Below are 27319 nucleotides of genomic sequence, written 5' to 3' on the forward strand. Positions count from 1 at the left end.
CATACTGCACGAAATAATGACGGAGCTCTTCAACAAATGCATGTTGCAGGGAGAAAAAATACCAGAAGACTGGAATTGTGCATACATTAGCTCGATTTACAAAAAAAGGAGACAAAACGTTGTGCAAAAACTACAGAGGTATAAGTATAACCAGTGCAATGGGGAGGTTGTATGGCCAAGTATTAAAGAAAAGGGTGGAATTAGAAATCCAGGATATGGAAGAACAAAGTGGTTTTCGCGCCGGTAGATCGTGCGCAGATAACATATTCGTGATGCAACACATAATAGAGAAAAGAAGAGCAAGGAATCTGCCTACTCACCTAACATTTATTGATCTGGAAAAAGCCTACGACACGGTACCTTTAAAGAAACTCTTTGAAATTTTGACCACGATAGGCATAAGCGAAGCATATGTGCGAGCAATTCAAAATATGTATCAAAATCCGAAAAGTTGTATTAAACAGGGAAAATCTATGTCGAAACTATTCCCTGTTACAAAAGGTTTAAGGAAAGGGTGCTGCTTATCGCCAAAACTATTTAAAATATACATCCAGAAAGCTCTGGAGCAATGGAGGAAAACAGTTGCTGGGATGGGAATAATGATTGAAGAAAACTGCTTAACAACTTTGTTTTTTGCTGATGACCAAGTAATTCTTGCCCACGATGAACATGATATGGATTATATGCTAAGAAAGTTACAGATAGAATATGAAAAATGGGGCCTATGTATGAACATGGAGAAAACGGAATATTTGAGAATAGGAGAGGAAACCGAAGATCCGGAATTAGAGTTAAGAAATATAAGGAAATGTAAGGAATATAGATATTTAGGAAGCATAATATCAGAAGAAGGAACTACAAAAAGAGACATACAGCATAGGATACAGCAAGGAAGGAAAGCAACTCGTATTTTAAATGGTCTACTATGGTCTAACAAGGTGAAGCTGAACACAAAGTTAACAATCTACAGAACAATTGTGGAACCTATTATAACTTATGGAGCAGTTTCGTACGGATCTTCGAGAGAACCACACGTATCTATTTACATCGGCCGGTGATATCGAGTGCTTAATAGTCAACAGATTTGTATTAAAACTTGTTAAATTATTTCTATAAAAAACAAACTGAAATAGTGGTAGTGTAGGGACACACAATGAGTGTCAATTCGGGGGGGAAAGACCCCCCCACTCATCCTCCAATCGATTCTACAGAACCGCAAGATATTAATATGCAAGTTACGGATTCAGGTATATTCAATACACAGGGAAATCAAAACGTAAGTACACCAATTTCTTCAAATATCGAGCAAACTAATCCTTTGAAAGACGGAAACACCTCCCAATTACAACCCCAAAGGGAGAAACAGGTATTTAAGTATGAATCAAACGATCAAGGACCTTACCATTTATATGTTGAAAATAATCAAACGAACTTTTCGGGTAGGCTAAATTCATTAAAAGTCGGGGATTTAATTTTATCAAATTTTCCTGAACTTGACAATAAAATTTTAAGTATAGATACAATAGGTCGCAATAGAATTCGAATAAAAATGAAGGACCCAAAAAATGCTAATTATCTTGTCAGTAACAAAAACGCTAAAGTATTTATCGACAACAATTTAGATATTTATGTTCCTAAATTTATTATTGTCAGGCAAGGAGTAATAAGAGATATTGCGACGGAATTTTCTGAAGAGTATCTCAAAAATAAAATTAAATCTTATGATAATCATCTGCCTTTCGAGGTTTTAAATGTTAAGAGAATAAATCGTAAGGTTACAAAAGATGAAATGACAGAATTTGTGCCAACCAAATCGTGTGTTGTCAGTTTCAAAACACAAATATTACCCAAATATGTAATTATCAATAAAGTTATTAAAGAGGTAGAGACATACAAACAAAAAGTATTGCTTTGCTTCAATTGTTTGCGTTACGGGCACCTGGGGGGGGGGCACTGTAAGTCTCATCCCCGCTGTTTCAAATGCAATAAGGATCATAATTCAAAAGAGTGTACGGAAGAAGAAATATCACCAAAATGTTTCAGTTGCATGGGAGATCATTTCACTATTAATTTGAAAGATTGCCCGGAGTTTCACCGACAAAAATTAATCAAAGAAACTATGTCATCAACAAATTTAAATTATCATGATGCTAATAAACAAATCCCTAGAAACACCTACGCTTCTATTACTGCAAATCGTTCAAATAACACTAGCAACATCCCAAATAAAAACATGACCTTTCAAAATATGTCCATCCCACCTCCAACCCGTTTTGAGCTTCTACCCTCATGTTCAACTCGACCTCCTCCAAACTATAACATCTTCGGAGAAAGCCCTTCACACCACACACAAACATACAGTAAAGTTCATCATAAACAATCAACTGGTACGTTTCACAAACCAGTTAAAAGGCTGAGGCCAAATAGCCCAGACCCCATAGAAATAGCACATCGAGATATTGTTTCCCAACCTAGGACTCTAGGGCCAGATTCTAATATTTTAACCAATAACAGTTACGTTAAGAATTTAAACACCTCAGATTTTTCAACTCATCATTCAGGGTTAGGCTCAGAAAATGTCAAAATTATTTTAGAATTAGTGGCAAACATTATCTCAACAATTAGGAGAACCAATAATTATGATATTTCAAAAACGGAACTAGAATATATAATTAGTAAACAATTAAATATAGACTCATCAGAAAACACATTAAATTCGCAGATACAATACAAAAAATAAATATAATTCAATGGAACTGCCGATCAGCAGTTTCAAATAAAGAGAACTTGGAATTCCTTCTTCACGAGTATGATGCTGCTCTTGCAGTGTTATCTGAAACTTGGTTCAAACAAGGAAAGTATTATAACTTTAAAAATTACAATGTTAGTCGTCAGGATCGCCCAGACGGATTTGGAGGGGTAGCAATATTAATTAAAGCAAACATTTTATATAAAGAAATAATAATAAATACTAAAGTCAATTTTTCTCATAAATGCATTGCTCTTAAGCTTTTACCTAATAAAAAAACAATTCATATAGTTTCATTATATATTGAGCCAAGAAAGAAGATAGCGCTGCAAGAGTGGACTGAATTTTTTGATAATGTACCAAAACCTTTTGTAATAGCAGGTGATTTTAATGCCCACCATGTTTCTTGGGGTTGCGATTTTAATGACACATATGGGAATATTTTATCTGATGCAATAAATCAATGTAACCTTGTTTATCTAAACAGCGGATCTCCAACATTAGTTCCTTTAAGTTGTAAAAGCGCAATCGACTTAACTCTATGCTCTCACGATATTGTACAATTTTTTACATGGACCACAATTGAGGACCCACATGGATCAAATCACCTACCCATATTAATTACACTCGATGTGGAAGATGATCATCAAGTAGCTGTATCCTCGGAGCACAACAGATGGCAGTTAAAAAATGCAAACTGGAATCTATATGTAGCTATTCTTGAATCCAGAGATATAGCTCAAAATTATGATGAATTCCTTTCTATGATTAATGAAGCTGCAGAAATCTCCATCCCAAGAAAAGTCTCTAGTCAGACTAAGCACCGTAATCACTGTCCGAAGCCTTGGTGGAACGAAACTTGTAACAACGCTGCTCATCAAAGAAAAATAGCTTTCATCAAATATAAGAGAACTCCAAATCGTGAAAATTTAATAGAATTCAAAAAAATGGACGCTTTTGCCAAACGCACTTTCAAACTCACAAAAAGGCAAAAATGGATTGAGTACTGTGAAAGTTTAAACCATCATACACCAATTTCACAAATTTGGAAAAAGGTAAACTCATATAAAAATCGGAAAGTCCAAAATAGACTACCAATAGACCCAAATGCGAATTGGATAGAAGAATTTCACATCAAAATTTCACCGCCATGGGTACCAACCAACCAAGTTGCATATGATCCCCAAATTTCGTCAGTACCAAGGAACATGACCAATCTAAGCGATAGTTTTTTTATGTGGGAACTGGAACGATGTATGAAACATACCAACAATAGCTCTCCTGGTATAGACAATATTTCATATTCCATGCTTTATAATTTGCCAATGAATCAGAAAAAATATCTTTTAAGTATATATAATGCAATATGGACAGGACAAACAACAATCCCTGAAAGCTGGAAGGAGTATATTATCATCCCAATAAAAAAATATGATAAACCGGATTCCATTCCAACTTCTTATAGACCCATATCATTAGCTTCATGTGTAATGAAAACCTTTGAGAGGCTTATCAAAAATCGTCTTGAGCAATGGTTAGAGAAAGAACATATTCTGCCTGACACACAATATGGTTTCAGAAAATCTAGGTCAGCATTGGAGGCATTAACAGTAATAGTAACAGACACTTTAGCTGGATTTTCTAGTAACTGTATGACTATGGCAGGTTTCAACGATATTACAGGAGCATTTGATAACGTTAACCTAAATGTTCTAACGAACAAACTGATTTCAATTGGATTTCATAAACAATTAGCGAACTTTATAACTTCCCTGTACACCAACAGAAAAATTCATTTAAAAATAAATCAAGAAATCACCAAACCTAGAATCACGAACCTTGGACTCCCCCAAGGCAGCATTTTAAGTCCACTTTTGTTTATATTATATACAATGGATGCCAGTGTTAAACTCAAAAATATACGAACAATACAATTTGTAGATGATATTGTTTTTTATTGTACCAGGAAAAACTTTGAAACATGTGAATATGAACTGAACAAAACCTATGACATCTTTAATGAGTGGCTGAATGAAAATAATTTTACACTCTCTGAACAAAAAACAGAGGTGTGTGTATTTAGCCGAAAACGAAACATTGAGCAGGATCATGTAAAACTGGGACCTTATAATTTCCAAATAAAAAATGTAGTGAAATACTTAGGATTATATCTAGATCGGAAACTGCTATGGAAAGACTGTATACATCAAATAACTAAAAAGTCTGAGAATGCTATTAACATACTGAGAGCTTTCTGTTATACCAAATGGGGAGCTGACCCAAATATTGCCTTGTTGTTTTATAGAACTATGATAAGATCAATCCTGGATTATGGTAGCCATTTGTATGGATCAGCGGCACAAACGCATTTAGATAAAATAGAAAACCAAAAAAACAAAAGCTTGAGAATATGTCTTGGATATCTCAAGTCAACTCCAATAAATATTATGGAAGCAGAAGCCGTAGAACCACCATTACAACTGAGAAGGCAACTAATTAGTAACAAGTTCATCACGAAAGCATTTTCCAAATCCGCAAGTTATATAACACTTATCCATGAACTTTCAGTTTCAGTACTCACTCAGTCGTATTGGCTAAAAAAGAAAACTCCACTTATCTGTGAAAGTTACACCACTCTTTCTCAATACAGGTTGTCACTATACACATCAAAAATCCAACCAATATTTTCAGAACGTCCACATATTCTGTTTTCTAAACAAATCAAGACATTTCAGATCGACAAACACCACTTTCTCGAAACGGTTAATCAACGATGGCCCGACTACAACCAGATTTACACCGATGGATCAAAACAAATTCGTACAGGCGCCACTTTTTACGATCACACCACAAAATATCACGAAGAGATCAGATTACCAGATGAGGCAACGATATATACAGCAGAAATGTTTGCAATAAGTGAAGCTCTAAAGTATATACTTAGGACTGATAGATCGAAAAGTATTATATTTACAGATAGCAAAAGTGTCGTGGAGAGACTAAAGAATATAGGTGCGTCGAAGAACTTAAATCATCTAGAAGTAGAAATATTACAGACCAATTACGAAATACGTAGCTCACAACGAAAGGTGATAATAGTTTGGATAAAAGGACATTCGGGTATTCAAGGAAATGAAATTGCCGATAAGTTTGCAAAGGCTGCGTCAGACTTAGACAGAGAGTGTATTAATCAGCGTATTCCTTATACCGATTTGAATTCCATACTTAAAATTCAGCTCAAAACCAAATGGCAAGAATTGTATAACAGCAAACAAACAGGACTAAATTACAAATCATGTCAAGTCCAGATCCCGAGGCTAAGATGGTTCCACAACCAAAACAACAGAAACTTTATTATTACCATTAACCGAATAAGAGCAAATCATGCAATGTCACCAACTTATAAATTTAAAATTGGTTTAATTGATGATTCTTCATGTTTATGTGGTGAACTGGGAGACTTAACTCATATTATACTCGGGTGTTCATTAAATAGTGCAAGCACTGATAAATTCTATAATGAAATAGTTAATAACAACATTTTTTTACCCATAAATTTAAATTGTATAATTTTCAATACGAATAATAATATATTGTATTTCTTATATAATCACACCAAGAGGTGCAAAATGAAATTGTAAATTACTAACCACATCTTTGTTAGCAATTCTGCAACTAATTATATTTTGTACGTGTGCACCGAAAAAATATAAAAAAAAAATATAAAAAAAAAAAAAAAATTAAAATTAAAAAAAAAAAAAAATTAAAAAAAAATTAAAAAAAAAAAAAAAATAATAATAAAAAAAAAACAAAAAAAAAAACAATAGTAAAAAAGAATATAAAGAAAAAAAAAAGCAAAATAAATTATACATATAAAAAGATAAGTAAAAATGAAATTATAAAGAAAACAAAAGAAAAATTTGCACACATTAATCTTACCTTACTAATATTTTGAGCATTGTAATCGTGAGGAAGGATGAGTTTTAAATTAAAAAAAAAATAAAAAACAAAAAGAATTGTTATAGTTAAAGAAAAAATTGTCTGGCTAATTGGTCCCTACCAAAGCCATCAAATTAAAAAAAAAAAAAAAAAACTTATGGAGCAGAGTGTTGGCAACTCAAAGGAAAGGAAAGAAAAAATATAGAAGTAGCGGAAATGGATTACTTACGAAGAGCATGCAGAGTATCTAGATTAGAACACGTACCAAATGAGGAAATAAGACGACGGACAAAGAGTTTATATTCCACGGTTGACCATATAGAAACAAAGAAATTGCTATGGTATGGTTATGTTATGAGGATGTCATAGGAAAGATGGCCAAAAAGAGCATTAAATTACACACCCATAAATAGAAGAAGAAGAGGAAGGCCTACAGAAACATGGAATAAAGACATAGAACAGTCTATGGCAGATAGAGCTATTGACGAAAACGAATGGGTGGATAGAAAACGATGGCGAGCGAAATGTGGTATGCGGAGGAGACCATAGGAACCCCACTACTTATATATAAATAACGTAAATACTGAGGTTGTTGACGAATATATATACCTGGGTCAAATAATCAAAGCCAATAAATAGAACCAACAATTGAAGTACAAACAAGAATCAGATTGGCGTGGGCAGCATTTGGAAAGTTAAGATGGATACTAAAAAGCACAAAGATACAACAGTACCTAAAAACCCGTGTATTTCATCAGTGCATCCTTCCTGTTCTGACGTATGGCTCAGAAATATGGACATTAACAAAGGCCAACATAAACAAAATAGAAATAACTCAGAGAAAAATGGAAAGATCCATGTTGGGAATAAAAATACAAGACACAAAATCAAACAAATGGATAAGAGAGAAAACAAAAGTAAAAAATGTAACTGAATATATAATATAACAAGGTTAAAGTGGAGATTTGCGGGCCACAATGCGAGACCGGAAGATAAAAGATGGAATGCTGAAGTACAAAACTGGAGACCGTGAACAGGAAGAAGAGGAAGACCTCAGAATGCGATGGAAGGACGATATAGCTGCAGGAACTCACTGGAAAAGCGCAGCCAAGAACAGACAGTTATGGAAAGATTTGGGGAAGGCCTATGTCCAAAGTTGGATAGAAATGGGCTAAAGAAGAAGAATTAAATTTTTTACACATGGGCATGATGAATGCGTGTCTTCTGATAATAACGTGAGGTCCAGCGATGAAAACAGTATATAAGTTCATAGAAATAATGTGATTACGAATCCGAATCAAACAGAAACTGACTACCATTTAGAATTGCTGGAATCTATAGCCCACATTACTACAGAAGATGAGAATATAGAGATTGGAGAGCTTTCAAAAAAGAAAAGGCAATTTCCGATTTTCGAACAAATGTCAAGAAAACGGAAATGGAATGAGGCGGAATGGAAAAAAGCAGCATTGGCTAGAGAAAGATCTTAGGTCATATAAAGGAAAAATAATGAATGCTAAAAATCTCAACCTTGAAGTACTGTGTAACGAAAATTGTAAAGGAAACCGAGAAGATGGAAGGACCGTGTGATAAAGGACTTGAGACAGAAAGGTTTGAATGAAGAAGACACAATGGACAGAAATGACTGGCGAAGAAGAATAAGGAAAAGCGGCCCCTCAAAAATGAAAAGCTGAGGAAGAAGAATAGGAAGAATATGTTACAAAAGTAATCAAAATGTTTTAAAAATGTTCTATACAGTAGAACCTCCGTTATCCGGGGTAATGACGGGTTTGGGGGTGCACGGATAATCGAAAACACCGGATAATGGAAATGCATTATTTTATTGACTCAATGTGATAGATAAGAAGGATAATTAAAAAAATGTATCCGAAAAATCATTTATTAAAAAACAAAACGTTTTTTCACATATGTATGTACTTACATGTGTATATTAAATTATGGTATGTATGTATATTGTATAAAACACTTACATAAACACTTACATACATAAATAAAAAATAACATAAACAATTTGCTTTTTGTCATCCCGGTTAATTGGAACCCCGGTTAATAGTTAATGGGGGTCCTACTGTACTTTGTTATTTTCCTCACAATTGTCTAGACAAAATCTGATAATCAGCTATATTTAAGTTAGCTTATAATGTAATATTTATTTAGATTTAATATGAATTCCTTAGTAGAGGTGACTTCTTTCTTCTTCTTCAAATGCCTTATCCTTTAAGGTACTAGCGTTCAAGAATTTTTTTCTTAGAACCTTTATTAAAAATTAACATAAAACTTTTACATATTAATATACAGGGTGTTTCATTGGGAAACGGAAATACTTTAATGGTGAATAGAGGTCACCGAGCTAGAGTTTTATAACCGAGAACCGTTTTAGAATAGTTTTATAACCGAGTTACAGGGTGTTTTATCGATTTTGCCCATTTCTTTCCTAAGATATAACTTCAGAACCACCCTGTATATTTTTTTGACATTTGGTACACATATGTCTCATTCAAAACCCAAATACCCGACATACTAACCATAAGAAAAATCCAGGTCCGGATTAACAAAAAAATATAAAGTAATTGTGACCTTAAAACAACACCCGGTATATTCAAATTTTGAAAATCTGTTTGCATATTTGAAAAGAGCACAAAAAAGTAAGTTTAATGGTACGCTTCAATTTTTCGGCCAGACAATTTTATGACTTTAATTTTGAAACTATATTGTATTTTTTAAGAACTCTGACATTAAAAAGCAGATATTATTAACTTTTAGTTATAAATTATTAAAGTTAATTAATAAATACTCGTTTTAAAAATAATCAATACTTATTTACCACATTGGAACGATCCAATTACTAATGACAAGAAAAATCCAGGTCCGAATTAACAAAAAAATATAAAGTAATTATGACCTTGAAACAATTACCTGTGTATTGAAATTTTGAAAATTTGTTTACGTATTTTAAAAGAGCATAAATAACTGCTTTAGAAGGTGCATGTAAAATTTTTGCACAGGTAATTTAATTACGGCAATTTTGAAATCATATTGATTAATTCTGCCAAGGTCACAAGAAGTTGCCAGAAAAGTGATGAATAATCCCAATGTAATTAGAAAATCGATTCGAAATCTTTTAAAACGAGCAAGGAAGTGCATCGAACAAAATTGCGGATATTTTGAGCAACTGTTATAGTTCAAATATTTTTAATTTATGTTAAACTGTTGAATTGTTTAAACGAATTTTTTTTATTAGATATAGCTGTTTTTTAAATTCTTTACTAAATCATTAAAATATCCCAATTCTCGCAATTCTAATTTTTAATGATGTGCATACAGCTAAAAATCCAGAGAATCCATGAAGCCAGCGTAGTAAATAAGTATTAACTATTCAAGTATTGATTTATTAACATTAAATTGTTAAAAGTTAATAATATCTGGTTTTAATCTCAGAGTTCTTTAAAATTTCAATATAATTTCAAAATTGATGTAATTAAATCAACGGCGAAAAAATTAAAATGAATGTCTAATCACAGTTTTTTATGCTCTTTTAAAATGCGCAAACAAATTTTCAAAATTTCAATATACAGGGTGTTGGTTCAAGGTCACAATTACTTTATATATTTTTTGTTAATCCGGACCTGGATTTTTCTTGTCATTAGTAATTTTGTCGTTCCAATGTGATAAATAAGTATTGATTATTTTTAAAATGAGTATCAACAAGCTCCGGCAATATTAATCGCAGCATATGTTTGCAGAATCAATTTCATTTTTGAGTGCACGGATTTGCGTTGAAAAAATGACTATTGTTCTTTCATACTGTTTTCACAGAATTGCTATATCATTATTATTTTCTGAACAATGCGAAAAAAAAGCTCTTTGCGATAAACAAATTGAATAAAATTTAAACTAATTGACGAATCGTCTTAAAATTTTTTGTGCATTGTGCGGACTATTTGACTCAACTTTTCATTCAATATGAAAGTGGCTAACTTTGACCGTAATTAACCTAGGCGAAAAGTTTTTCTTTGAAAATTCGTATAAAAATGCCAGTTTTTCAAATCCCAGTGTAGTTTTAGCCTAAAGTCAATATTAACAAAGTTATTCAAATTGTTTATAAGCCAAAAATGCCTCTATTTTAGTAAAATATTTTCTGAGTGATAAAAATGACTTTTTAATGATTTTTTTAAATGCGTTGAAAAAATGACTATTGTTCTTTCATACTGTTTTCACAGAATTGCTATATCATTATTATTTTCTGAACATTGCGAAAAAAAAGCTCTTTGCGATAAACAAATTGAATAAAATTTAAACTAATTGACGAATCGTCTTAAAATTTTTTGTGCATTGTGCGGACTATTTGACTCAACTTTTCATGCAATATGAAAGTCTTAAATTCATTTTCGCAAAAGTTATAGCAAATTTTTTATTTTCGAAATTTTAGTTTTATTTTGCAATATCCGAAGCAACAAATTATCGGACCAAAATTCAAAAAGCGCTATTTTAAACCTTGGCTCATCTACTAAAAGAAAAATATTATAAATAAGATATTTAAACACCCCATTTTTACCTGTAGCGATTTAAACGAAAAAACTCCCATTTTGACCCTTATTTGTTAATAACTAAATTTCTCGTCCAAACTGTGACGGGCATTTTTGTATTTATAATGTATTAGGTATATAGTACCCAAAAAACCCATTTGCAACCTGGCTGCTCAAGTGTCCCGAACATGGTATATTTTTGCCTTATTTCCCTGGTATATATATAGACGTTGGATATTCTTGCTTAGTTTGTTTGTTATTCCTCTTTGTTCCAGGAGCGACATTTTCATTTCTAAAAATGATACGAGCCGTTCAACATGCTACGGACGGTACGTTAAGCCGTCGCGGCCCCCCTGGGCTAGTGTGAGCATACTTCAATTCAAACAGGGTTAAAGATGCAAGACGTGGCGCCGGAACCTGTCCGAAAGGATCTCCGCGACAAAAATGCCATACGATATTATTATTATTATTTTCAACTTTTAATTTTTATTAATGTTATTTCCATTTTTTAAATTATTATTTACTTTACCCGTTTTATTTCGTACATTTTCTTTCATATTATTCCTAATTAATCTGTATACAATATTATTATGATGATTTAAATATTGTAGATAATTTCCAGAATTGAGAATCAGATCCATACCATTCTGCATTAGGGATGGCGGTTGTTGACAAAAACACCGGTTTTCGGTTAATCCGTTTTTTTTACTTACGGTTTAACCTGACGGTTATAACCGGTTATTGAAAAAACCGGTTTTCGGTTTTTTTAATCAATTTTCAATACCCAATGGATTACAACGTTACATTTACATTGCACTTTAGTTTGTGATACTCCACATGTCCATTTTCATACAACAGTTTTCGATATATTGGAAATAGCTATTTGTATAACAAGGGAGGAAAGTGCTACTTTTCCTCCCGAGAATGAAGTTTACTGCCCGACGCGTAGCGGAGGGCAGTAATCATTCAAGGGAGGAAAAGGCACTTTACTCCCATGTTATACATATGGTTTTTCCACCTTCCTCAAATAACAAGTCATCTTTTCATTTTTACTTAATTTATTTATGTAACTAACCAACAAAATTTATTAAAACTAAAACTGACAAGTAGGTACAATATAACTGTCAACTGTCAAATATAAGTCAAATTATTAATGTAAACATTGTTAAATCAGAATAACAATTTACTGTTTTTTACCATTCTGCAAAATACAGAGTGTTTTTAAATAATCGTTAAAATGCATAGATACTTACGTAAGAGAAAATAGATATTGTACAGGGCGTCAATAAGTTATATTTCATGAATGAAATACCAAGACGTCACTTTTACTTTTCCTCCCTAGGGAGGAAAAATATTTTCCTCCCTAGGGAGGAAAAGTACAACTTTGCTCCCTAGAATCAGGTCCGGAAAAGTATACTTTCGGTAGAGGTAGGTGGAAAAATATATTTTCATTTGGTAATTTCAAAGGGCTGTAACTTTTTGTAAGTACACATTTGTACTAAGGTAGGTTAGGTTCAATCGATCTATTTTTGTTCTTAGAATAACTGATTTAATGTACGAGCTACCTTTATAATTTATAATAAACTAACGCAATGAAAATTTCGGGTCGAAACAGTACCAAATAATTGCAAAATACAAAAGGTAGTGAAATTAGGTACCTACTTCTAACACTATAAGATAAGTAATATGAAGTAATGTACGAATATATACATGTATATTATAAAAACAAAAAACATCAAGAATAGTAAAACTTATAAAATGAAATAATGAATAATTGTTAAAATTCCGAACTGGATGTATTATTGTCCTAAATGTTTTTGCAAATCTGTTTTATTTCTGAAAAAAAGTCCTTTTACTCAAGATATACAAAACTATTTTATTTTTTAAAGTGATTTCACAGGAATTATTTTTTCCTGGATTTATTAATGATAAAATACGTTTATTGTCGTTTGGGTAGGTACAGCATCTAAGTATACAATATTTTGTAATTATAATACCACCATTACTGCACAGATGATGATTGATACTAATATCTATTTTTACTAGGATTCCCTAATTCAACAAACAAGAGGTGCTTTGGTGCTTACTCTCAATTTCATCAAAATAGCCAATTCAGCTTATCACATTTCTTAAACATATTTCAGTGAGTGTGAGAGCCATTAAGGAATATAAACATTAAACAAATCTTGATCCCAAATTTAAACAAATTGTTGATGAATTTATACAAACAATATTTTTTCTTATAAAGGAGGCCTTGGAAGAAGTAAACATGGATGAATACAATAAGTTATCTAAAAGAGACTGGCTTATATCAGCTATTGTAACTTTACTAACTTACTTGTTTTATGTTTTTTAGGTCGCTAGTAACCCTTGTGGTTGCAGCGTAATATAAAAAAAAAACATTTTTTTTCCAAAATTCATTACTTTTATTCAGAGGTAATTTATCCGGTTTTTCACCGGTTATGACTTAAAAAAAAAACCGGTTATAACCGGGACAAAAAAACAACCGATAAAACCGGTTATTGCAAAGTAAAAAAACCGGTTTTAGGTTATAACCGGTAGGTTTTTCCCATCCCTAATTCTGCATATTGGAGTGTATTAATTTTAATTAAGCCATTTTTCTTTTCGCTATTTTTATCACTTCGTCCATTCGTCCTGATGATACGATCAACAATACGAAACTTATATAGGGTGTTTCATTGGAAACGAAAATACTTAAATAGTGAATAGAGGTCACTGAGGCGGTTCTAGATATACCAGATTTATTGGCTCGAACGGTTTTTATATCCGAGTTACAGGGTGTTTCTGAATCCACAACTTTAGATGCACCCTGTATATTTTTTAATATTTGGTACAAATATGTCTCATTCAGATCCCAAACGATTCACTTACTAATCACAAGAAAAATCCAGGTCTGAACTAACAAAAAAATATACTTAAAGTAATTGTGATCTTTAAACAACACCCTATATATTAAAATTTTTAAAATTCGTTTGTATATTTGACAAAGCACAAAAACTAACATGAATGGTGCGCTTTAATTTTTTTGCACAGAAAATTTAATGACTTTTAATTATGAAATTATAGATGAGATTAAGAAGCAGGTATTATTAACTCTTAATAATAAATTATTAAAGTAAATGAATCAATATTCGTGTTAAAAATACTTAATACTTATTTACTACATTGGCTTCTCTTTTTGTTAGAATTGTGATAATTTTATTTTTTAATGTTTTAATAAAGAATTGGAAAAAATCCGGTCATTTTTCAAATGCATAGAAATAATCCAAAACTAATGTATTTAACAATTATATATACACCGTTATTAGGCGTCAACGCCCTTCGGTAAGGATCTATGGAGGAGTATAACCAAGCCGCAAGACCTTATCCCTTGACGTACCGCTCCTCCATATGCCGATCAGACACCAGTTTATTCCAGACCAAGTCGCAGATTCTATTGAATTTTATACTACGACGTTGGCCTTTTTATTAATTTCAAATGACCGGGCTGGGGGTCGAACCTCGATCGCAAATCCACTAAAGTTGTCGATCGACTGCGCGTCAGCCAACTAAGCCGTCTGACCGACAAATTAAAGAATTATTTAGTATTTTCAAAATGAGTATGTGTACCAAATATCAAAAATATACAGGGTGGGTCCCAGAGGCGACTTTACCTATTGTGCAGGGTGTGCGGTGCACACGGGCGCCGGGATGTTGGGGGCGCCGAGCACCAAAGAGCGGGTCCTTTACTTTGTTTCAACATAAAATATACTTTAAAACGATTAATGAAAAATTACATTGTCACTTAAGCGCGATTTATAGATTGCCGCCCGCCCGGTTCTCCGTCCAACGGATGGGCGGCAATCTTCTGATTCGTTTGAAGACATACCGACAATTATTCCGACGGTTGTGGAACCTATAAAGGTCAAATTACTTGGGACTTGCCGGACATTTTCAAAGGCGTTTGTACACGTGACGCGGGGTAATTTTGCGAAATAACTCCTTAAAAAAGCTTTGACGGAATGTATTAAGAAATATATTTAAGTTAACATGTACTACTATTTACTCGTGTACTCAAACCTGTCAAATTTCCTCAACCAATTTTCAACCATACCTCATAGATAAAATAGTTCATTTTTAATTAAATATTTTTAACAGATTTGGGTAGGTTGTTCTGACGCCGCACTGTAGTTCAAAACGCTGAAAACATGGTCATAAACCTTTAAAAGCGGTATACTGTTTATACACTTTGGAAACAGCTAATTTGTCCCTGAGCTAAGAATAAGAATACATCCTTTCTGATCTTTATACCTGCGTATTACGATACGCAGGTATAAAGATTATTATACTATCTACGATAGTATAAGAAAACAACTATAAACATGACAATCCCTAGATACCTAGGGACTTTTTCTTTTACCTCATGACCACGTTTTCCGCATTTGGAACCACTGTATGCCGTGAATACCTATTGGCTCCCGTCATTTAATATTGTAGGGGAGACCGGGGCAAAACGGGATACTTAAGAAAGAAAAAATCATAGAAAGAAAACTAAACTGTGTATTAAAAAATAACAAAGTCAGACAGGATCACTTGCTATTAAGCTTCATAGAAATAACTTTATTTATAATCCAAATTGCTTAGTTATTTGGTTATAAAGAACTTAAACTTAACTTGTCAGTGCGAAATTCCCGTTTTGCCCCGGTTACACGGGGCAAAATAGGAAGTGCAACGGGGCAAAATTGGAATGTATTTTAGTCAAGCTGGCAGAGTTCACAAATATGAGCACCTTCGTCTTCATCCCCAACATATGCGCAGAAATTAAAAGCCCATCCATGGCAGACACTACACACTACCCATCCTTCAGTTGACTGCAAATATAAGTATCCACAGTAGATGCAACCACAATCTTCATCATCTTCTAATGAGTCAGTGTCTATCTCGTTTTCTTCTTTAGTTTTCTTTGATTTTTTTTTATTAGTTTCAGTTTTAGTCAGATTCTTCTTACAAAGTTTTAATGCTGTAAAATAGTGGCAATTTAGGAGAGAGGATATTATCCCATCTTGCCTCGACCGCTTTGCCCCAACAGACATCATTTCAAATAAAATTAGTAATTTCTAACGTAAAAGCTATAAAACGGTTCGCAGCACGCAATATTAAAATTAAGCAACTATCATATTTTAATGAAAAACGTGATAAAACTTGAATACTCATCTTATAGCACTTCTATTAATATCACCAAAATTTTTAACAAAACAAAAGAAAACGGATTTTATGTCTGTAAAGAAGCAAACTACGTGATTAAAAGTTTCTTTCTAATGACTGAAGTGAGTCAACCCACGTTCGTTCGAATGGCGCTATTGCCGATATTATGAGGACTGTAAGTTATGCACACCGATGCATTTCCCGTTCTGCCCCGAGCCTCGTTTTGCCCCGGTCTCCCCTACTATTTGCATCTGGATTTTTGTTTACATTATGACCGTAACTAATACCCTCTAATACCCTATGTACTATGGTTTGTTTTTAAACCAGGAGGAGTAAACTAAAAAGACATATTCACACAAAATAAAGAGTTCTAAAAATAATTGTTTATTATATAAAAGTAGACTAAAAATCTAAAAATTAAAAGAATAACGCAGAAAACTCAAATTATCGTCGATATAACTTAATTAACCTATGAAACGCCACTAGTGTCAAAATTTCATAAATGTCATTAGTGTCAAAATTTCAAACAGTGCAGTGGAGTAAACTTGCCTGAGACTGGACCAATAATTACAAACAAGCATTACGGCGCGGTAAATTTGAATTACTCCTCTTGGTTTAAAACCAGACCATAGTACTAGATAGGTATCTATTCGACAATTCCATTTTGACTGCGCGTCTACCAAAAGGCGCCAGGGCATCGACTGCACACGGGCGCTACATGGGCTAGAGCCGCCTCTGGGTGGGTCTAAAGTTATGGATTCCGAAAGAAATGACCAAAATCGATAAAACACCCTGTAACTTGGCAGGTAAGCGTTAGGACCAATGTAACTTCTATTTACCATTTAAGTATTTCCATTTCCCAATGAAACACCATGTATAAACACTTTTTTAATGCTTTTGTTTGAAGGGATTTGTTATCTTATTCATACATTTATCCATTCATCCACTTTTCTTTTATAGGATTCAAACTTTTTATAAAAATTACATCTTTATGTATTTCTCCCTTGTCTGAATCCACACTGAGGTTTTTCATATACCTACATATGTACTCACCCACAGATACATACACCAGGGAAATAAGGTAAAAATATATCATGTTCGGGACACTTGAGCAGCCAGGTTGCAAATGGGTTTTTTTGGGTACTATATACCTAATACATTATAAATACAAAAATGCCCGTCACAGTTTGGACGAGAAATTTAGTTATTAACAAATAAGGGCCAAAAATAAGAGTTTTTTCGTTTAAATCGCTACAGGTAAAAATAGGGTAATTAAATGTCTTATTTATAATATTTTTCTTTTAGTAGATAAGCCAAGGTTTAAAATAGCGTTTTTTGAATTTTGGTCCGATTATTTGTTGCTTCGGATATTGCAAAATAAAACTAAAATTTCGAAAATAAAAAATTTGCTATAACTTTTGCGAAAATGAATTTAGGACTTTCATATTGCATGAAAAGTTAAGTCAAACAGTCCATACAGTGCACAAAAAATTTTTAAGACGATGCGTCAATTAGTTTAAATTTTATTCAATTTGTTTATCCCAAAGAGCTTTTTTCGCAATGTTATTGTTCACAAAAAAATAATGATACAGCAATTCTGTGAAAACAACATGAAAGAAGAATAGTCATATTTTCAATGCATTTAAAAAAATCATTAAAAAGTCATTTTTATCACTCAGAAAACATTTTACTAAAATAGAGTCATTTTTGGCTTATAGACAATTTGAATAACTTTGTTAATATTGACTGTAGGCTAAAACTACAATGAAGTTTGAAAACTGGTATTTTTATACGAATTTTCAATGAAAAACTTTTCGCCTAGGTTAATTACGGTCAAAGTTAGCCACTTTTTTTATTTAATTGACTGCTACTTTGTTTATAACAATTAAGCAACCTAACTAGAGCCATTTTAAAGTTGAAGATCTATAGTCTAGAGGTTATGTGTAAAAGTTTTAGTAAACTTTGAACCTCAACAGAGTGGCTAATAAAGCTTTAAAAATGGCGTCCGAACGGAATTAATTCGTGGTCGGTGGAGGGGAATTACTAAAATACGTGCACTCAAAAAATGAAACTGATTCTGCAAACATATGCTGCGATTAATATCGCTGGAACTTGTTGATGGATTTTGATCATAATTTTTTTAATTTGTATGTACTCGTAGTCTTATAGAGTACGTTATGTACACACAACCCCACCTAACATTTAAAAATGTTAGGGGCAACTCCCCTTATCACTCAGGGATATGAAAAGTAGATTACGACCGATTCTAAGACCTACCGAATATACATAAATAATTTCATAAAAATCGGTCAAGCGGCCTCGGAGGAGTAGGAGTTTTATAGATGTAAATATATAGATGGCTATTAACAAATAGGGGTTGGTGATAGAAGAGTGAAAATTAAGGGTTGTATGTATTTTTTAATTCTACATCACATAACAGTAAGGTAGATAATTTTGTCTAAAAAAATAAAAAAAAATGTCAGGGGGCAACCCCCTTATAACTTAAGGGTATAAAAAATAGATTAAAACCTCTTCAACGTCCTACAGGATAAACGTGTAAAATTTTATAAAAATCGGCCAAGCCGTTTCGGAGTAGTATGGTAACTAACACTGTTACAAAAGAATTTGATGTATATAGAAGTAACTGCGAATTAAATAATAAAAGTGGTTAACTTTTAACCTAATTAACCTAGGCAAAAAGTTTTTTTCTAAAAATTCGTATAAAAATACCAGCTTTTGAAATCCTAAAGTAGATTTACTCTATAGTCAATATTAACAAAGTTATTCAAATTGTTTAGAAGCCAAAAATGACTCTATTTTACTAAACTTTTTTCGGAGTGATAAAAACGACTTTTTAATGATTTTTTTCAATACTTTAAAAATATAACTGAAGAGCTCAAGAATAAAAGGATGAGGGTCCAAAAAGACAAGTTTTGAGATAATAAGTTTTTAAGATTTAAAACTAGATATAAAAATAATTAACAGAAAGGGCACTTGATTTTGGTTACTAAATCATTCAATAACTTACAGGGAATGTATAGGTTATGTTTTTGTGTTATCAATTTACAAATTACTATAAATATAAATTTATTTATCTTTTGATGTCATAAAATCTCAAGCTAAATGGATGAGGGTCCATTAACGTGTCTTAAAATGAAACTAAAAATACAGATAAAGTAGTCTATATTACAAATAGTTTATATTGCAAATAGCTATAGATAATATACAATGAAAAATAAACGCTTTAAGCATGTGGTAGTGCGTCAAAATATGCTTGAGACTTTACAGAGCAAAATTTTTTCAAATGTTGAATATCATCGAATTTTGCTTTATTTAAAGGTAAAAGTCCACAATATGCTAGCTCTGGTAGGTGAAAACAGCCTTCAGGTAGCGAAATTTATTTCCTCTTAGGCTTAGTAACAATACTTTCTTCATTTAGGCCATTAACAGTTTGACGATGTAACATCATTCGAGGGTGATGAGAAACGATGCTTAGTTGTCGTACAGGTCGTGTTTTGAAAAGACAACTTTTTGTATACAAAGGAGAAAGAAACTTAGTCTATGACTTAAATATTTCCTGGTTCTCGCAAGAAATAACTCTAAATGGTGTTGGTTTGGATCTGGAGTGTTCAATAATTTCGTTCCACTTCGAAGGGGTTTTAACTACAGATTTTTGATTGATTAAGCCCATGTTCCTTTCACACTCGAGGTACGAGTGGCCTCTGACTGGAAAAAACATTGTTATTTTATCAAGTCTCAACCTCAATTTTTTCATTACATCTTGAATGCGACCAAAACTTTTTCTTTTCCTTGAACAATTTTCAATTGCTGCAAAATATTCGTTGTCAGACATTTTAAACAGCACAGGACTTTAAAAATGTAATAACATCAACCTACACCAAAATAACAGAAAGCTATAAGCACAGGTATGTACGTTTACAAACTTCTGGGCAACAAACAAATCTATTAGCAGAGATCTCTGTGGTCAGAAATCTGAAGTAGGCGGACTGTCATCCTTTTAGCCTGCGTTTGTAGCACCTTCATTCTTTTAGCCAAGAAGACCTATTTTTCAAAGCTGAATGGCTTGTACACCGTCATCTATATTGCTTAGTTAGATACCATACAATATTTTACATGGGATAAAGTACAAGAAATTAGTATTATCTCCATAATGACAAATAATGGACCCTCATCCTTTTATTCTTGAGCTCTTCAACTATTATTATTTCATGTAGTTTCCACAGAATTGCTATGTCATTATTATTTTCTGAACAATAACATTGCGAAAAAAAGCTCTTTGCGATAAGCAAATTGAATAAAATTTAAATTAATTGACGAATCGTCTTAAAATTTTTTGTGCATTATATGGAATGTTTGACTCAACTTTTCGTGCAATATGAAAGTCTTAAGGCCATTTTCGCAAAAGTTATAGCACATTTTTTATTTTTGAAATTTTAGTCTTATTTTGCACTTTCAGAAACAACAAAAGGATCGGACCAAAATTCAAAAAGTGCCATTTTAAACGTTGGCTCATCTACAAAAAGAAGAATATTATAAATAAGATATTTAATTACCCTATTTTTACCTGTAGCGATTTAAACGAAACAACTGCCATTTTTGACCCTTATTTGTTAATAACTAAGTTTCTCGTCCGAACTGTGACGGACATTTTTGTATTTATAATGTATTAGGTATATAGTACCCAAAAAATCTATTTGTAACCTGGCTGCTCAAGTGTCCCGACAAAAACCTATTTCTCTGGACTAACATGTGAATATAATTATTCACATCTTTAAAAAATATTAGCAAAACATACGCTGTCATCATTAAATAAAAATCAACTAATTAAATATGCTTGAAATAACACAAATCTATTAAAAAAAATATACTTACTGCACAAAGAAAGGCAAAAAGGGAGCAATTACTTTAATAATCAAACCTGGCAAAATGTCGGCCAATAATATGGCACCTGTTGATAAATATGTACAGTCTCGAGCAGTAGTTTCCTAAAAAGGAAAACAAATTAAAATCATTATTTATTAAAAAAAAGTACTAAACAATCAACTATCCACTAGTTTCAACCTGAATAAGTACGTTCCTATTTATTATAAAAGACACTTGCTGGATAATAATACCTTGTCCAATTTAAACGCCATTCTGACCAGATTTGATAAGAGTTCTTTGTAATAAGGTCTTTAACTTAAATATCTCTTTCAAAACCAAAAACAACATCAAGTCCATCTATAGCAAAACCAAAGATAAAATTGACAAATTAAATAAATATAGCATTTACAAATTGTCTTGTGGGGATTGTAACATGACTTATGTGGGTAGAACAATGAGAACCCTTTTTCAGAGAATCAAAGAACATCTTAATAAGATAGATAAATCAAACTTTGGGCATCTCTTTTTCTTCTTCATCTAATGGCGCTACAACCCTTTATGAGTCTTGGCCTGCTTAACAATGTTCTTTAATTCTGCCCTGTCGGATACTTTCCTTCGCCACTGCCTGATGTTCATGGTTTTAAGATCTTCCTCTTCGCCGTCTATCCATCTTTGTCGGGGCCTTCCTTTTGTTCTATTTCCTTGGAGCCTCCATCTCTGGATTACTTTTACAGCTCGATTGTTTGGCATTCTTTTTAAGTGACCAACCAGTTTAGTCTTTGTTACTTTACAAATCTAACAATATCTGCGATCTGCATTAGTTCGTCCAGCGCGTTGTTCATTTTAACTTTCCACCAACCATTGCTGCAATGAGTTGGACCAAATATCTTTCTTAGTATTTTGCGCTCAAATATTCTCAGTTGATTCTCATCAGTGGTCGAGTCCAGTGGGCAGTGGGTCCACATTTCACATCCATATGTGACCACTGGTCTAATTACTGTTTTGTAGATTCTAAGCTTAAACTCACAATTCAGTAACTTACTTTTCATTAAGTCTTTGTATGCATAAAAGCACTTTTTACCGCTAAGAATCCGTGCTTGCATTTCTTGACTGGTGTTGTTGTTGTCATTTATTATTGAGCCTAGGTAGAGAAAAGCGGAGGCATATTCGTAGGTATGGTTGCCTACCTTCAGATTCTCATGTTGATTTAACTTTGTGCATTCCATATTATTTTGTTTTACTTTCATTTGTAATATACAGAGTCGGTATTTTCTTATCGATGGTATGCGCCTTTAATAAGAGCAACAAAGAGACATGTATTTATTATACATTTAAAACGGGTTAGAAGATGTGGGACGGCCGCACGTGGCGGAACTAGGAAGGGTCACCAAAAAATTTCGGGCCGTAGGTAATGGCTTTGTCAGACAGTGTTGCCAAAGTTGGAAATTATCAAAAGAAAATATTAAAGTAGAAAAAATAATATATTTAACTTTTTGTAAACAGATATAATAAACAAATTATTTAAAAGAAAAAAACTTACCTAAGTAAAAAATATTGTTTTCGCCAATTTTAAGACAGTTTTACATTATGCTATTTTCATGCTAGGCAAGAGCCATGCAAGACAAATCACGCTACTGCGCACGCCCACGCGCTATTTCCATGCAATTCCTGTGCTAGACGAAAAATTAAAACATGTTCTATTTTTCATGCTATTTTGATGCAAGTCCTGTCAAAATTCATGTTGCCAATATGACAAAATTTATAGTTTAGAAAAAAACTTAACCTTATTGTGTAAGTTTAAATGGTATTTACTGGATGTAGTAATTTGTGATTTATATTTGAATATATTTAATTATGTACTGAAATTTCCAAGTGAAATATCTAAAGTTAATATTTTGATATATTTTTTCTATTGGCAACAATGAAAGTGGTATCCAAAATTGCACAGAAATAGTAGTAGATGTAAAAAGGTCAAGCGCAAGAGATATGCCATGCAAGACGGACTTGCATAGCATGAGACTTGCATAGCCTTGATGTAAAGCTGCTTTTAAAAAATGTGAAAACGTTGAATTATATTTCAACGTTTATTTTTTTATTAGTTTTTTCTTTTAAATAATTTGGTTAGTACACTATTTGTTAACAAAAATTAATATAATATTTTTTCTACTTTAATTATGCAAGTTTTTCTGTCCCAGAGACTTTGTAAACACAACTTTTCCGTCATAAGATCAGACAGAAGGACAAACGAGGTGTAAGAGTGAAAGCTCTTAACGCAAGGATGTTATTAAAGTGAGAAATTTGATCGCACTTTCGGTTTTAGCGTTAAAATTGAAAGTCCTATTTTAAAGTCGCAGAAATTGTACAAGCGACTTATTATTCGACGCGCCGTAGCAAGATGCTTCCGGTATTATTCAAGTAGGTCCGTCCGATAAAAAAATAGAATGACAAATGATGTGTCGAATGAGAGCTTATAACCCAAAGATGGCATTAGAAGTAAGAAATTTGACCTCGGACTTCCGTTTGTAGAGTTACAACCGAGAGTACGGTTTTAATGACGCCGAATTAATACAAGCAATGTATTATTTAACACGCTTTAGCAAGACGAAAACAAATGTATTGTACTATTTCGGTGATTTTAAAACAGTACTTCCGGTTGCAACTGATACCATCTTTGGGTTATAAGCTCTAATTTGATACCTTGTCTTCGTATTGCTAAAGCCCATCGAATAATATGTCGCTTGTAGTATTTCGGCGGCTTTAAAACACTACTTCCAGTTTCAACTCTGCAACCGGAAGTGTGAATCAATTTCTCATCTTTAATAACATCCTTAATTCGACAACTCATACTTACTACGTGGCGTTACAACCCTTCGTGGGTTTTAGCCCACTCGACAGCATGCCTTCACTCTTTTCTGTCTTGGACAATCTCTGTCCAGTTCTCCACGCCCGTAGCTTTCAGGTCTCCTGCTATATTATCTCGCTACCGGAGTTGAGTGTTTTAATAACGTAGGAGTTATATTCGATAGACAGACGGACGGACAGACTTACACAAAGCCGGAAAAATATAATGGTTTTCGTCTTGCTAAAGCGCGTCCAATAATAAGTCGTTTATAATATTTATTGGGCGACTTTAAAATAGTACTTCAAGTTTCAACTCTAAAACTGGAAGTGCAAGGTCAAATTTCTCACCTTAATAAGATCGTTGGATCATGAGCTTTGATTCGACAGCTCATTTGTCCTGTCTTATCTAATGACGGAAAAGTTGTGTTTACAAAGTCTCTGAGAGAGACAGACGTGCGTAATTATCCATCAAAGTAGAAAAAAAAATAATACAGTGATGAGCGCGCTAATAACCGGCAAAATAACGCAAAAGATGGAAAACTTAATACGTTGTGAAATAAAAAGAGATGAAACTAGTAGAGGTGTAAAATTATCGATAGGAACCTATAAGTTTACATTACATCAGGTACATAGTTTCCCTCCTTTAGACGTCTGTGACAGAAAACATTTAGAATTTTATAAAATTCTTACTCCTGTCACGGTTAGAGTTGTTATACTCCTCAGATATGTCTAAAGGGGGAAACTATGTAATGTTATGTAAATTTATAGGTTCCTATTGATAATTTTACATTTCTATTAGTTTCATCTCTTTTTATTTCACAACGTATTATGCTTTCCATCTTTTGCGTTATTTTGCCGGTTTTTAATAGCGCACTCATTACTGTATATTAATTTTTTGTGAACAAATAAGTACATCTACTAAACAAATTATTTAAAAGAAAAATATAAGTAAAAAAATAAACGTTGAATTATAATTCAACGTTTTCACATTTTTTTAAAATGGGTGAAAACAATATTTTGTTATTTTTAAATAATTTGTTTATTATATCTGTTTACAAAAAGTTAACTACATACTTATATTATTTTTTCTACTTTAATATTTTCTTTTGATAATTTCCAACTTTGGCAACGTCTGACAAAGCCATACCTACAACGCGAAATTTTTTGGTGACCCTGCCTACTTCGGCCGTCCAATATCCTCTAACCTGTTTTAAATGTATAATAAATGCATGTCTCTTTGTTGCTCTTATTAAAGGCGCATACTATCGATAAGAAAATACCGACTCTGTATAGACCAAATGTAGCAGCTTCCCGTTTCAGCTTTATAGCTATTTTGCTTAATACCCTTTTGTTGCGGGTTATTATGGCAACATCATCCTCATATGCGCATATTTGCATATATCTTGTATTAATACAGCCGTTCATATCCAATTTTCTAACAAAAGCTTCCAAAGTTAGATTAAAAAGTATTGTTGATAAGATATCACCTTGCCTAACTCCATTTTCAATATCAAATGTCTCTGTTATATCTCCATCTATTCTCACCATGGCTCTGGAACCCTCCAAAGTCATTCGTATAAGTTTCACTAACTTATTGGGTATCCCGAACATGGATGGTTGCTTTAACATCTTTTGTCTATTTACTCCATCAAACGCCTGTTTAAAATCGATATATAAGTTGTAAATTGGTATGTTATATTCAACACATTTTTCTTTGGACATTACATCAAATTTAATAATCACTCCCAATATTCCAAATAAAAATGTTAGACAAATGAACATTTTCGAAGATAGAAATATCAAAAGAAATGGAATGAGGCGCTCAGAGCAACAGTGGCCTAACCCCAAAAACGAAGATAAATGGGATGCCAATGTAAAGGTAGGTTGTGTAGACCCTTGTTAATCCGAAAATTTAATGTTGTTGTTTTCATTAATATATTAATCTAAAAATGCTCAATTTGTGGCTTAGGCCACTGCTGCTCTGAGCGTCTCAAATTGAACCCTGATTCTTGCTTAAATACACAAGTTAGTACCAATTGCCACTGTAAACCTCTTTTTAAATTATTGTGAAGACTTTAGAGAAAGAAAAGTGACCTATGCAATCAAAATAAATTTTTTCATTTATTTAACAATTCATTACAGCAATTGGTAGAAAAGAGAATGGAGAGAAATTTGACAACTCATCTAATGTTTGTAGATTTGGAAAAGGCTTACGACAGTGTGCAAATAAACAGGATGTTTAAAGTGTTCCAAGAATCTGGTTTAGATAACACGTATGTAAAAGCTCTTGATAATACATATATACAAAAATTCGGTTAGTAGGATAAAAATAGGAGACAATTTATCAAAACCCTTTAAAACATCTAAAGGTCTAAGACAGGGATGTTGCCTCTCTCCTTCGCTGTTAAACATTTACATCCAAAAAGCGCTACAACTATGGATGAAAAAGTGCTCAAGAAAGGGAATAGAAATTGGAGAGGACTGCCTGTATACTTTGACCAAGTACTAGTGGCAAATGATGCAGAAGACATATCATTCATGACTAGAAAGCTAATCGAAGAATACACTAAATGGGGATTTGAAGACGGTATTATAAACAGCTGTAAAGAATATAAATATTTAGGAACTGTTATTGCCGAAGATGGTAGCACAGAAAAGGATATCCATAAAAGAATAATTCAAGGACGAACAGCTATCCAAAAATTAAATTATATATTATCTATGGTCAAAAAACATCAGGATGACAACAAAAATACATCTCTATCACAGTATAGTAGAACCAATCACAACATATGGCGCAGAATGTTGGCAGATAACACAAAGAAACAGAGACAAACTGAAAGCAGTAGAAATGGACTTTCTACGAAGATCGTGCAGAATCTCTCGATTAGACCACATAAGAAATTAAGTATTTAAAGAACGAGCAAAGGTTAAGACTAGCATTGACAACAGAATTAAATTCCGGCAACTGATTTGGTATGGACACGTAAAACGCATGACAATGAACGATGGCCAAGAAAGATTTTAGACTATACTCCAACAACTAGACGAAGACGAGGCAAACCCCGTAAATCTTGGAAACAAGGAATAATGGATGCCATGAGAAGAGGAGAAATAGAGGAAGAGGATTGGCAGGATAGACAAAACTGGAGAT

The 27319-nt window shown here is 32.8% G+C and overlaps 1 protein-coding gene across 5 annotated transcripts in view; it reads right to left on the minus strand.

Annotated features, from left to right (window-relative positions):
* Positions 1–27319, minus strand: part of LOC126878552 (battenin) — a 163541-nt gene that overhangs the window by 47287 nt on the left and 88935 nt on the right. For all 5 annotated transcript variants that reach the window (XM_050641335.1, XM_050641332.1, XM_050641333.1 and 2 more), the window contains one exon: positions 21334–21446. In XM_050641335.1, coding sequence (XP_050497292.1) covers positions 21334–21446 — 113 coding nt within the window. The remainder of the gene's footprint in view (positions 1–21333; positions 21447–27319) is intronic.

Source organism: Diabrotica virgifera, chromosome 10 (assembly GCF_917563875.1).
Source record: "Diabrotica virgifera virgifera chromosome 10, PGI_DIABVI_V3a".
NCBI lineage: Eukaryota > Metazoa > Arthropoda > Insecta > Coleoptera > Chrysomelidae > Diabrotica > Diabrotica virgifera.